Below are 12,332 nucleotides of genomic sequence, written 5' to 3'. Positions count from 1 at the left end.
ATTTCTTTGTGATTTTAATGCATTTTTCCTGCTGTGTGAAGCACTTTGAATTGCCTTGTGTATGAAATGTGCTCTACAAATAAACTTGCCTTGCCTTGCCTATACGATCACAAATCTGTAAAATAAAAGTGAGAATGTTTTTTTTTTTTTTTTTAATAGGACTCCAGTCAAATTGACCTACTGAAAGAACTGATGGATCTTCAGAAGGACATGGTGGTCATGCTGCTGTCCATGCTGGAAGGTACACGTCATAAATAGATAAACTGGAGGTCAGGTCTTCAAAGTCGCTGTCCAAACAGATCCTGGCCCAGCTCATGTCCTCAGTTCCTTCAGCTCCTCAGGTGTCTCTGTGGCTCACCTGGTTGATCAACCTGTGTTTGATTTTGAACTTTCAGGTAATGTGGTGAATGGTACCATTGGTAAGCAGATGGTGGACATGCTGGTGGAGTCCTCCAACAATGTGGAGATGATCCTCAAATTCTTTGACATGTTTCTCAAACTGAAAGACCTTACCTCGTCTGATGCCTTCAAGGAGTATGATCAAGATGGAAAAGGTTTGTATTTCTGATTCGATTGTCATTGCACATGCTAGTGAAGGATGACGTGTAACTTGTAACTATCCCGAATTACAGGTGTGATCTCTAAAAGGGACTTTCACAAGGCCATGGAGAGTCATAAGCACTATACTCCCTCAGAGACAGACTTTCTGCTGTCCTGTGCTGAGACTGACGAAAATGAACTGCTCGATTATGAGGAGTTTGTGCAGCGCTTTCATGAGCCGGCAAAGGTATAGCTCTTGTTGACAGTGTTTTAATCCTCCTCCTGGGATTATTCAAACATGGCTTTGCCAAGCAAGATCCTAAAATGTTGTTTGTTTGTGAAGGATATAGGCTTCAATGTGGCCGTCCTGCTGACAAACTTGTCAGAGCACATGCCTCATGACTGTCGCCTGCAGACCTTCCTGGAGCTGGCAGACAGCGTACTCAACTATTTCCAGCCATTTCTGGGCAGGATTGAAATCATGGGCAGCGCCAAACGCATTGAGAGGGTGTATTTTGAAATCAGCGAGTCTAGTCGCACACAATGGGAGAAACCACAGGTGAGTTCTAAGCTGCGAGAGTGACTACAGTTAGAGCTCACCGGGCCTTCTTCTGCCTCTAACTTGTGTTAAAGTCATAATCAGGACAAGAACTTCCCTGCCTGCTCGTAATCTCCTTCTCAGAACAGAATATGAATCTTATTTTGGTCTTACTACAAAGTGTTGTGTCTGACCAGGTAAAAGAATCCAAGCGTCAGTTCATCTTTGATGTGGTGAATGAAGGTGGAGAGAAGGAGAAGATGGAGCTGTTTGTGAACTTCTGTGAGGACACCATCTTTGAGATGCAGCTAGCCGCGCAGATGTCTGATGCAGGAGAGCGCTCCATGATGAAAGAGGAGAGTGAGAAAGAACGGCCTGATGACGACACCTCTGACTTGGGCTTCTTAACTCTCAACACGGTCTGTATGGCTCTGGTCACTCTTCGCTACAACCTACTTCTGCTCATCAAGGTAAACCATCACAACATAGAGACATTCCCGTGAAAATGGGCAGGCCTTTGACACTGGTAATGGAGATTGCAGGATGCGTTTTATGTGTGTAGGTGCTGTCTGTGAAGAGCCTGAAGAAGCAGATGAAGAGGGTGAAGAACATGACGCTGAGAGAGCTGGTGGGCACACTGTTGTCCTGTTACTGTGCCATCCTCCTGGGCCTGCTCCACATGGCCTTCAGTGTGGCCAGAGGCTTCTGTCGAATATTCTACAACACATTCATGGGTGGAAACTTGGTGGAGGGGGCCAAGACCATAAAGGTGAGTTCCAGTTTTAAATGTATCCAAGCATTCATTCAAGTGCCGGTGTTTTTATTGGGAGGGAAAAAAACATTCTTATTGTGAGTGTGATTGCTTCTCCACAGATCTTACCTGTAATTTGGCCTGGTAGTAATACTTGCTTGTTTTCATGGAGATAAATACATTTAATGCCCCATTGTGCAACATTCCTGGCAAAGCAATAACACCTCCTTGTAGACAACCAGGTGGCGAGACCAGAAAAGTTACAAAGTGCATCTTTAAGTTAAGAGTGCTTGCCACAACTGCCCACAGGAACTTGCGACATCATAATTCTTAAGATATCTACTTTTTAACTTTTCGGTTAGACCTATGTGCAAAAAATGATCACAGAAGCTGAGGGATTTCAATATTAAAATAGAGAAATACCCAACATACAGTTTGGGGACATAACTGTGTTGATGTGGTGAATTGCTCCTCCAGGTATCAGAGCTGTTAGCCAACATGCCAGACCCCACCCAGGATGAAGTGCGAGGGGAAGGGGAGCGGGACAGGAGGTCTGAGAGGAGCTCAGCTAAAGAGGACTTGGCGGACCTGGCAGACTTGGTGGTGAACACCAGTGAGACTGAGCTGCTGTCAGACATCTTTGGCCTGGACCTGAGACGTGAAGGAGGCCAGTACAAGATCACCCCCCACAATCCCAATGCCAGTCTGACCCAGCTGCTCAACAGCCCTGTGCCCCCAGCCACTCCTCCGACAGAACTCCGACAGCGCCACCTGGTGAGCATAAGTTCTTGTAAATAATCCAAGAATATGCCCTCACATACACTGAAAAATGTCTTTCTGTCCTTGTTTTAGTCCGAGAGCTCACCCCCCGAGGGAAAGTCTCCAAGCGCCGATGCTTCATGTGACACAGACAATAAATCTGAGTATGCTATAATTTTATTTTCTTTGTGTAGGTTGTGTAGGTTTCTTTGTGACCTTCTCCATGTCCAGACAAGGAGTGTGAGATGCAATTTTAGCTTATTGCAGTGTTATAGGGAAAGAGTCAGAAATCAGTGGGGAGTCATACATTGTTGAAGGATGCTGGCAAAACTCCTCTGTGATGGGTCAAAAATGGTCCATTAATGATAGGAATAATTAACAACCCTCTTTAATCAACTTTTTTAAAGGAAAGTAGATATATATGAATATATATTAATTTGGATTGTTTTTGAAAGTAGGACAGAACATGTGGAAAAAGACAAACAACAGATTGTGAAGAACGTGAAGGAAAAGCCCAAAGTAAGACGGCAGCGCGTCTCCAGATCAGATGAGGCGGACCAGCAGGAGTCTGCGTTCTGGAAGAAGATCTTGGCCTATCAGAGGAAGATGCTGGTAGGTTCTGCAGCCCTGTTCAGTCCATGCTTTATGCAGACCCTTCATTGTGCTCTGTCTCTGCTCGCCATAGAACTACTTTGCCAGAAACTTTTACAACATGAGGATGCTTGCACTTCTAGTGGCCTTTGCCATCAACTTCATCCTCCTTTTCTATAAGGTAAGACTATCTCAAGTTTGTTCATGTAAAGGTAAAAACAGCACATGGTTATCTTTATACTGTATACCATGGCCCATGCATGGAAGTGATCATTTTGTTACATCTGTGGGCTCAACCTGAATGTGATGTTGCTCCCTTTTGTTCTTACTCCGCTTTGAATGATTTTGGCAGTGACAACATTCACTCTTTTGCCACAGGTGTCCACGGCCTCAGCCTCAGTGGTGGAGGAGAGAGCGTCCCCCAGCCCCCCTGATAGTACAGTCCAGGCAGACTCAGTGGAAGGACAGGTCCTGGGAGAAGCTCAGGCTGATGTTTTGGCCCACTCAGGGCTGTCCCGCAAACCGGCCACAGTGCGGTTTGTTCTAGAAGAGAGTAGTGGCTACATGGAGCCAACACTGAGAATCCTGGCTATTCTGCATACTGTCATCTCCTTCTTCTGCATCATTGGATACTACTGTCTCAAGGCATGTCCTCAGCACCACACAACAAGAATATAATATATCTGCATATCCACAAATGAAATATTTCTAAATGTGAATAGATAAGATGATATTTCTAACAGTATTAAATAAGACTTGGACACATGGCATGAAATGTAATGTCCCTGTACTTCCCACTTCTGATGGTGTGTTTCAGGTTCCCCTGGTTATATTTAAAAGGGAAAAGGAAGTGGCCCGGAAGCTTGAATTTGATGGTCTATACATAACAGAACAACCGTCAGAAGATGACATTAAGGGACAGTGGGATCGGCTGGTCATAAACACACAGTGAGAAGCACATATTCCTCATATATTGTTCAAAATTATACTTACATAACATCCAAATTTAATTGCATGTTGTTTTGTGCTGTGTAGATCATTTCCAAACAATTACTGGGACAAATTTGTGAAAAGAAAGGTATGTTTGGCTTAAAATGACTACTATGGGATATTACAACTGATCACGTGCCGATGACTTATTTCAATGATCTATTAGTGAAATTAAACATACAATTGTATAGGTCCTGTGACTCACTGTATGTTTGTTGTCAGGTGATGGATAAATATGGAGAGTTTTATGGTCATGACCGCATCAGTGAGCTTCTGGGAATGGACAAGGCAGCACTGGACTTCAGCGACTCTCAGAAGAAGAGGAAGCCTCGTAGAGACAGCTCACTGGCCGCTGTGTGAGTATTGCTTCATCACCTGGCCCAGGTGGCCTGGCGTGCCACATGCAAACAGATAGATTTAATTTTATTTCTTTTAATAGACTCAATTCCATCGATGTCAAGTACCAGATTTGGAAGCTGGGAGTGGTTTTCACTGACAATGTAAGTGCAGAGAAGCTCACCCCGGCCTCTCATGGAACTGTTGCACTTAACACCTTTCATTTTCTACTGTATACCTAGTTTTTGAAGTAGTACGTACTCAATGTTGTTAAATTTGTTTAAGTAAAAGTGCAGACACTGTTCAGGTTTGGGACAGATGTTCACCTCAAACGACCTGTTCTCTCCTTCAGTCCTTTCTGTACCTGGCCTGGTACATGACCATGTCCATCCTGGGACACTACAACAACTTTTTCTTTGCGGCTCACCTGCTGGACATTGCCATGGGCTTCAAAACGCTGCGCACCATCCTCTCCTCTGTCACTCACAATGGGAAGCAGGTACGAAGGGCAAACTTTGGACAGTTTCCATCTTTAAAAAACCTATTGTGCTATGTCTCAAAATTGGGTAGCTACGGCAGATTTAGTTTAATTAAATCTTCAAAATATCTCCCAGTGAACAGGTTCTTACTCTATCCTGTGCATGAATAAGTCTTGCTCCTCCTCCTCTGCAGCTGGTGTTGACGGTGGGGCTCCTGGCTGTGGTGGTCTATCTCTACACTGTGGTGGCATTTAACTTCTTCAGAAAGTTCTACAACAAAAGTGAGGACGGGGACTTGCCGGACATGAAGTGTGACGACATGCTGACGGTGAGCTGCTCTGGGGCTCCTTCTACGGGCTGAGGGTCTGGCCTCAATGCACAGGGCTGTTTCTCACATGCAGCCTCCATGTAGTATATAATAACATGACATGACCCCATAAATGACTTCTCTCCTTTTTATATGCGACATACTGTTGAATTTATACTGTTTATACTATTGCAATGAATTGTGCCAGGTTTGGTTTGACTTTACTGATTGAAACAAATATATATAGTCAAAAACAATTCAATTAATGTAACCGGGTGAAGGTCCGCCATCTGCTTCTTTTCATGGAGATGTTATTACTTTGTCTATGATGTTCCACAACATGGCATTGAACCCATTTATCTCCAGGGAGACAACCAGACCAAGTTATAGGTCACTGTGGAGAAGCAAGCCCTCCACTGTAAAAATGAAAGCTTTTCAAGGTAATTTAATGAATGCAAGATAGATACATCCAATACCATTTTGTGGAACATTCCAGGCAAAGCAATACAATTTTCCATGCAGGACAAGTTAATTACATAATGCGCTTTTAAGGTAAATGACACAAATTCAGAGCATGTATAGATAGTTGGCTGTGAAAGCACATCACTCAACATCAGAGTAAGTATAGAGCAATATGTCTGACTGTAGAGCAGTGGGAGCAGCTGTTCCTTCTACAGTACACTATATAAGGCCGTGGTGCAGGGGTGAACAGGGGGCTGCAGTGGGAAGGAGTCACCCGGAAAGCCCAGGACAGACTGTAATCCTCTCAGCCAGCCACCCGGAACAGCTCCTCGGCTCCTGTCCTTCTAAGGGGCTGGGTGACGGTTGTGTGAGTGCGTGTGTGTCTGTGTGTGTGGGCAACACCAGACTGTGGCCAAAGAAAATCCCTTACAATAACCATTGGCACAATGTGGGACCCACATCACGGCCCATTTCCTTTTGGACTTTTAGATGGACCTCAGTGTTATTAGCAAGCTTCAATCTATATTCAGATCTTATCCAGCCCACGCACTCTTTACTGTGTGCTCTCTATTGGTACTCTTTCCTGGTTACTCTCTATACTCTCCGTTGTGCTTAGTGCGTCCTCTCTGTCTTGCAGTGCTACATGTTCCACATGTATGTGGGTGTGCGTGCGGGTGGAGGCATTGGGGATCAGATTGAGGACCCGGCCGGAGACGAATATGAGATTTACCGAATCATCTTTGATATCACCTTCTTCTTCTTTGTTATCGTCATCCTGTTGGCCATCATCCAGGGTAGGCCCCTCCGCTTTCAATATTTTGCAGATCTTCATCATTACTACCACAGACTCTCACGTTTAAATGACTACATAGCAGTTTGGCCCTAGTGAAAACTATATAAAACACAGCACCTTTGCATGCTTTAATAATTAAAGCATTAAAGTTTAATGCCGTGACAGGAGCCAGTGCAGTAGTTCTACAAGGAAATCATGTCCATTATCTGACTACCTGGGAGTGAAGGGCACCGTTTGGCCAGCCCGAGGCAGTCAAAAGGACCACACATGCATAAGAATTGCATTGCAGCAAACTCAGGCATTTAGAAAACGACTGGGAAATTACTCAAGATTACATATGACTGTTAGTATTGACTTTCTTCTGTGCAGGTCTAATCATCGACGCCTTTGGAGAACTGCGAGATCAACAGGAACAAGTGAAGGAAGACATGGAGGTGAATTTTTAGTTTTTTGAACATATTTAATGTGTTCTCAAAATTCTGGGGAATAGGGAGACACAGCATGTGGCAGCATGTGGTCACACAGGAACAATCAAAAGAACCTTCCAAAATGCAAAACTGCTCAAAATAAAAACATGTATGAAACAAAATGTCAAAATAATCCAGAGATGAAATGCAAAAACAAAGTACTTTACATGTAATAGGACAAGACAAAGACAATGGACCAACAAAGGGAAACCATGGGGCTTAAATACACCAGGGGACACAACAGGTGTTACAATTAACAGACAGGAAGTCAAACTGAAAAACAAGCACACAAAAGACATGTCTAAATAAAGGACATGAACTGGGTAAAAAACAAAAACACACAAGAAACCGAAAACAAGGAACTAAAACCAGATCCAGGGACACCTATCATACTGAGAGGAGACCAAAACACTGATCTCTTATTTTATCTGCCCTCTTTCACATATTTGATGGCTTCACATCATGTTTCTTCCAGACCAAATGCTTTATCTGTGGAATTGGAAATGACTATTTCGATACAGTGCCTCATGGATTTGAAACACACACTCTTCAGGAGCACAACTTGGCAAACTACCTGTGAGTATCACATCTGTGTCCAAGACTGTGCCAGGACCACAGACTTTAAGTTTTTGTTTCTATTATTTAAGAGCTATTGTTTATCTGTGTTTGGGACTTCTTTTGTTCGGTTTCAACTTTTCTGTCCTGTATTTCAGATTCTTTGTGATGTATTTGATCAACAAAGACGAGACAGAGCACACTGGCCAGGTAATCCCCCTAATCCCCAAAAGACCATCTATCTCTTCATTTATGCAGGGGTAGTGATCATGTGAGATCCACACATGTTACAATGGAAGTGCCAGCTTGCAGGATCTCTTAAAGGAGATCTATTATGGAAAAGCGGTACTGATGGCCATATTGAAATGGCCGTTTCAGCACAAATTTGAAGCCCCAAAACGCATGCGCTTCAAAACAATGCTCCAAACATGATTCTAAAAGCTTGTCATGAGCCCTAGATGGTTCCTGAACCGCTGATGTGTTTCAATTTGGGCTTTTGTCTCGTGTCTGTCAATTAGTTTATTGTCAGGGCTTTCAACAAACCACAAAACAGCAACATCTTTTGACTTCATAAAGTCTCAACCTGAATTTAAAAAAGCCGTGTTTGTATGTCAGTCCTATATTGAGGGTTTGTTAAAAGACACATCATTAGGCCTAATCACATCCTCATCACTTCTGTGCAACTTCCCCAAACTGAGAACCCGACACACCACGGAATGAGACGGCAAGCGCTGGTGATAGTGTCACGTTGTGCAGCGGTTAGCCTCTGAGTTCGAGACCCGCCTCGTGCGGGACTAATATTTGTCCATTTTACCCTGAGCTAATTTAGCTATTTTTCAAAAGTTGGAGAATAAAAGCACAAATAAATTAAAGAAAATAGACTCCACAAAACTTAATAAAATAAAAACCTAAAATGTAAAAATTTCATTGCTTTTATTTTATTATTTTCATATTATTTTACAAACACAAATGCATTGATAATGCTTTCACATAAAATGTGAAGTCATTTTCTTTTATTTACATAGGATGTGGTTCGAACCACTGTGGATGTTGTAGTCCTCAAGTATATGGAAGCCTCGGCACATTTGGTTCAAATGCTGTTTCATTAAGCCTCACTTTGTCCATCACAACTTTTAGGAGCTTTTAAGATAAGATAGGCCATATTAAGATTGTTTCCCCTTTTCATTTAACCACTCGAAGTTGTATTTAAAGGGATTCATGTGTATTTGAGTAAGTTCACCGCTCCCCGTGTTACACCAACTGCTCTACACTTTTTATTTATTTTTTCTTAAACTAAGCCATTTTGCCCCAAATGCCAGCTGCACTGTATGGATTGTAGGTTCACTGCTGTTGGCTGCTAAGTTCCATTCCGCCACATCTGGTGGCAAAAAGCGGAATACAGTTTTAATAAATGTTTTTTTTTTTTTTTTTATCATTTATTCAATTACAATAACTACATGGTTAAGTTGGGTAAGGTTAGGGTAATGTACATTAACGTACCATAAAGGGGCCTGTTTTCAACCCAGAAGTTTCTTATTAATTTGTTTTAGATCATGATTGCGATTTTAAAATGTCTACAATATAATTTAATGATCCACAGTTTTAGATTAGAATTATATAGCAGATCAATAGATATTCTAAACCTGGTTTAAATGTATGCCCTCTGTCCACAGGAGTCCTATGTGTGGAAGATGTATCAGGAGCGCTGCTGGGAGTTCTTTCCTGCTGGAGACTGTTTCCGTAAACAATATGAGGATCAGCTTAATTGATTCTCAGTCAGATAATCTGCTACTGTTTCCTCCTCTAAGTGAAGGCCCTGGTTCGGGCGCCTGCAGCACACTGAGACACTGTTTTGTTTGACTGAAATGCTCATCTGAACAGCACAGACATGGGCTAGGGCTCATAACTGGACCAACTCACTGCTGGTTTGGGATCTCTTCTCGTGTCGACTTCTGTTTAATGCACGTTGCATGTGGGCACATGTTGAGCTCCAATGAAGCATTTCGCAATAACTCTTCCATCGCCTCAAGCCCACCCCGGAACCAGCACGACCCCTCCTCTATGCTGAGACTGGCTGTACTCCTGAGTATCTGAAAGAACAGGAGAGAAACTGTCACAACTACTCTATAATAAAAATGAACTGTCAAGTTCAAAGTAGTATGTGCATCATAAGCTTTTATTGTGCCTGAGCACTCAGGACCACTAAGAAGTGATCACAGACCTTCATTCTGTTCATACTGAAGACCATTTCCAACCTTTTCACTGTTGATGAATGGATAGACCATTGTCTAGTTTATTACTTTCTGCAATAAACTACAGTATTACATTGGTATTTTTCATGTAAAACATTTAAAAAACAAAGTGTACTCAGATGCTCAACTTTTACCAGTGACAAAGAATCTTACTTTCACTTTGTATCATTTAATTAACAATGTGCACTTTAACTGAGGTCATTGCTATCAATGGACCTGACACACTGTTCTTATAGTGAAGAGCCATGAGCGTCTCTGGTAGATGCATGCGTTCTCCAGGTGCTGCTGAGGGAAAGCAATACCAAAGTTGCGGAGTGAGAAGATTGAGCGTCTAAATATATTGTAATTAGGGGGCAGTAGATTCAAGGAGCAGACAGGAACCAGTGCCTTAAGCCAAGGCCTCATGGTGCAGATGGACATGTCCACTCTGTGGCCACTCTACACTCCCCCTATGGCCTGGACACGTAGTTGTGCAGTGACGTATTCAAACCTTATATCTTCACACTCTTCACTACAGATGTCTTCCAGTTGACGTGAGAACCCTTCGGTAACAGCAGTGGCCTCTAGATAGAGCGTGTCCTCATCACAGCAGTCACCCTTTTGTGTCCTACTGCTGTCTGGGAATGCTTTAGGTGTGGGCAAAGTGGGGAAACAGGATTTGTGCTGACACATCCAAAGTAATGGGCACCTCCATCAGCTTACTGCTCACGCATTTATTGCCAATTTGTATGATTGAACTCCACTGTTGAACACCCTCCACCAAATAAACATGAAGATTGTGGATTTTACATGCATAGGTTTAATAGTTTCTGATGATAATTACTGTGAAGGCGAGAGTTGTTCTGTCTGTGTCCACGCTGCAGCCGCACTGACCTGTGTGACAGCGGTCCTATGATGGGAATGAGCCCAGAGCAGTTCACACGACCATGGGCATGTGTGCAGATGTATTTTTTAACTTTTTGAGGAATGCTATGTTAAAATAAATTGTGTTCTTAGTAGCCTAGGAACACTTTGCATGTTTCCTGCAGGTTTATGATAATATTCTAAAAGGACCCTTTTGTATATTCAGTTCATAGAGCATGTGGCACATACAGAGCACATTTACAGACAGCCCACCTCAGCGCTGTAGGTGGAGGTCTGGACTCCGCCTCTGCTCACCTTTAATCTTAATGGCTTCTTTGTTGTCCTGTCTAATCAACTCAAATGACCAAACAATCCAAAATGTACACCGTGCACAGAGTTATCGGATAATGATTGTATATTTAGAATAAAATGTTTGTAGTCTTGAAATGTTCTTTGCGTCAGCGAGGTTTCAGGAATATATGAAGGGAATGGTCATTGTAAATTCGAGCTTGCTTATTAAAACTGAAATTTAAATATGCATTTATTAATATTCATGATCTTTTTATTCATGTATTTATTCAATTAATAAAAATACAAAACATTTTATAGCTGCATTGTGACGTTTAATTAACATTTCTGCCATTGACCCAAATGACCCCCATACAACTCATTTGAGCAACAAGTGATCTTTTGACTCAAAACTTGTAAATAAGTGCACACATGTAAGGAGGAAGTGCACCAAGTATGGCTTTGTAGTATAAACAAGACACATTGTAATAAACAATTACAATGTATTTATATAGCACTTTTCCACCTTCAAGGCACTCAAAGCACTTTACTAGGCAGTGTGGGTGAAGTATCTTGCCCAAGGACACAATCACATTTCCTCTAGCTGCATTACTGTGGCATCGAGCAGGTATGGCCACAGTTGTAATCATCTGGACAATGTCACAATATCGTTGCTTTATTGTCATCAATAAACCAAGTGCAGTATATTTAATCATAATACATATAATTGAATGGAATTTCATGTTAAATAAGCATGATTAAGTACTTGAAAAAACAGAAGAGGTTCTGGTGTTGTGGTTGGACAGTGGAAGGAGGAGCTCTGGCCCACAGTTTTCCAGCTCTCACTCTGAGCTCAGAGTGAGAGCAGCGCTGACCAGCCCAGGTGAGTACATGCCTTTATCACACAACTACTTCAAATTCATCTGGACATTTCAGGAATATAATCTGTTTTGATTAAATGCTGAATATTTTAAAACAAATGTTTGCAGGCAGGATTCATTTTACCCTAGTGAATTTGAGGGGTTTCCATAGCTGTGTAGTTTACATTTTATTGCTTGGTAATATAGAGTAGTGATGTGGTCTTCCATCAGTGCAGTGAGGGTAGGACAGAGGATGGGCTGAATTAATCTAATTTATTTTTGTAGTGCCCAAAACAAAAGCAGTTGCCTCAATGGGCTTCCCAGAATTGTTGATTCAACAAACAGAAAGTCAGAGAACAAACAGAAAGTCCAATGAAACAGTAATTAGCAGATTATCAATATACACAGGAATTAAGCAAATGTTAACTGCAATTACAAGGCACGAAGCATATCTCACCAAGTTTACTACAGGAAAACAGTATGGAAAGGAATTTCTCCAAAAGACTTTCAAAACAACCCAG

At 42.1% G+C, this 12,332-nt stretch overlaps 1 protein-coding gene across 1 annotated transcript in view; it reads left to right on the top strand.

Moving 5' to 3' along the window:
• The window catches only part of ryr2a (ryanodine receptor 2a (cardiac)), a 55,076-nt gene extending 43,809 nt beyond the window's left edge, over positions 1–11,267 (top strand). The window contains exons 94-115 of the mRNA XM_072455560.1: positions 160–241; positions 396–554; positions 633–787; positions 884–1,099; positions 1,276–1,548; positions 1,641–1,847; positions 2,307–2,603; positions 2,682–2,752; positions 3,044–3,200; positions 3,274–3,360; positions 3,558–3,824; positions 3,997–4,127; positions 4,215–4,257; positions 4,392–4,525; positions 4,609–4,669; positions 4,858–5,004; positions 5,178–5,312; positions 6,391–6,547; positions 6,916–6,980; positions 7,489–7,589; positions 7,727–7,778; positions 9,242–11,267. Of these exons, the coding sequence (XP_072311661.1) occupies positions 160–241; positions 396–554; positions 633–787; positions 884–1,099; positions 1,276–1,548; positions 1,641–1,847; positions 2,307–2,603; positions 2,682–2,752; positions 3,044–3,200; positions 3,274–3,360; positions 3,558–3,824; positions 3,997–4,127; positions 4,215–4,257; positions 4,392–4,525; positions 4,609–4,669; positions 4,858–5,004; positions 5,178–5,312; positions 6,391–6,547; positions 6,916–6,980; positions 7,489–7,589; positions 7,727–7,778; positions 9,242–9,337 (3,093 nt within the window). The 3' untranslated portion in view covers positions 9,338–11,267. The remainder of the gene's footprint in view (positions 1–159; positions 242–395; positions 555–632; positions 788–883; positions 1,100–1,275; positions 1,549–1,640; positions 1,848–2,306; positions 2,604–2,681; positions 2,753–3,043; positions 3,201–3,273; positions 3,361–3,557; positions 3,825–3,996; positions 4,128–4,214; positions 4,258–4,391; positions 4,526–4,608; positions 4,670–4,857; positions 5,005–5,177; positions 5,313–6,390; positions 6,548–6,915; positions 6,981–7,488; positions 7,590–7,726; positions 7,779–9,241) is intronic.
• Positions 11,268–12,332: the final 1,065 nt, after the last annotated feature.

Source organism: Eucyclogobius newberryi, unplaced genomic scaffold (genome assembly GCF_026437365.1).
Source record: "Eucyclogobius newberryi isolate DKJ021-1_F unplaced genomic scaffold, fEucNew1.0.hap1 SCAF_20, whole genome shotgun sequence".
In the NCBI taxonomy this organism is placed as follows: Eukaryota; Metazoa; Chordata; class Actinopteri; order Gobiiformes; family Gobiidae; genus Eucyclogobius; species Eucyclogobius newberryi.
Note: the sequence above shows the minus strand (reverse complement) of the source record. Positions and strands in the feature narration are given on the sequence as shown.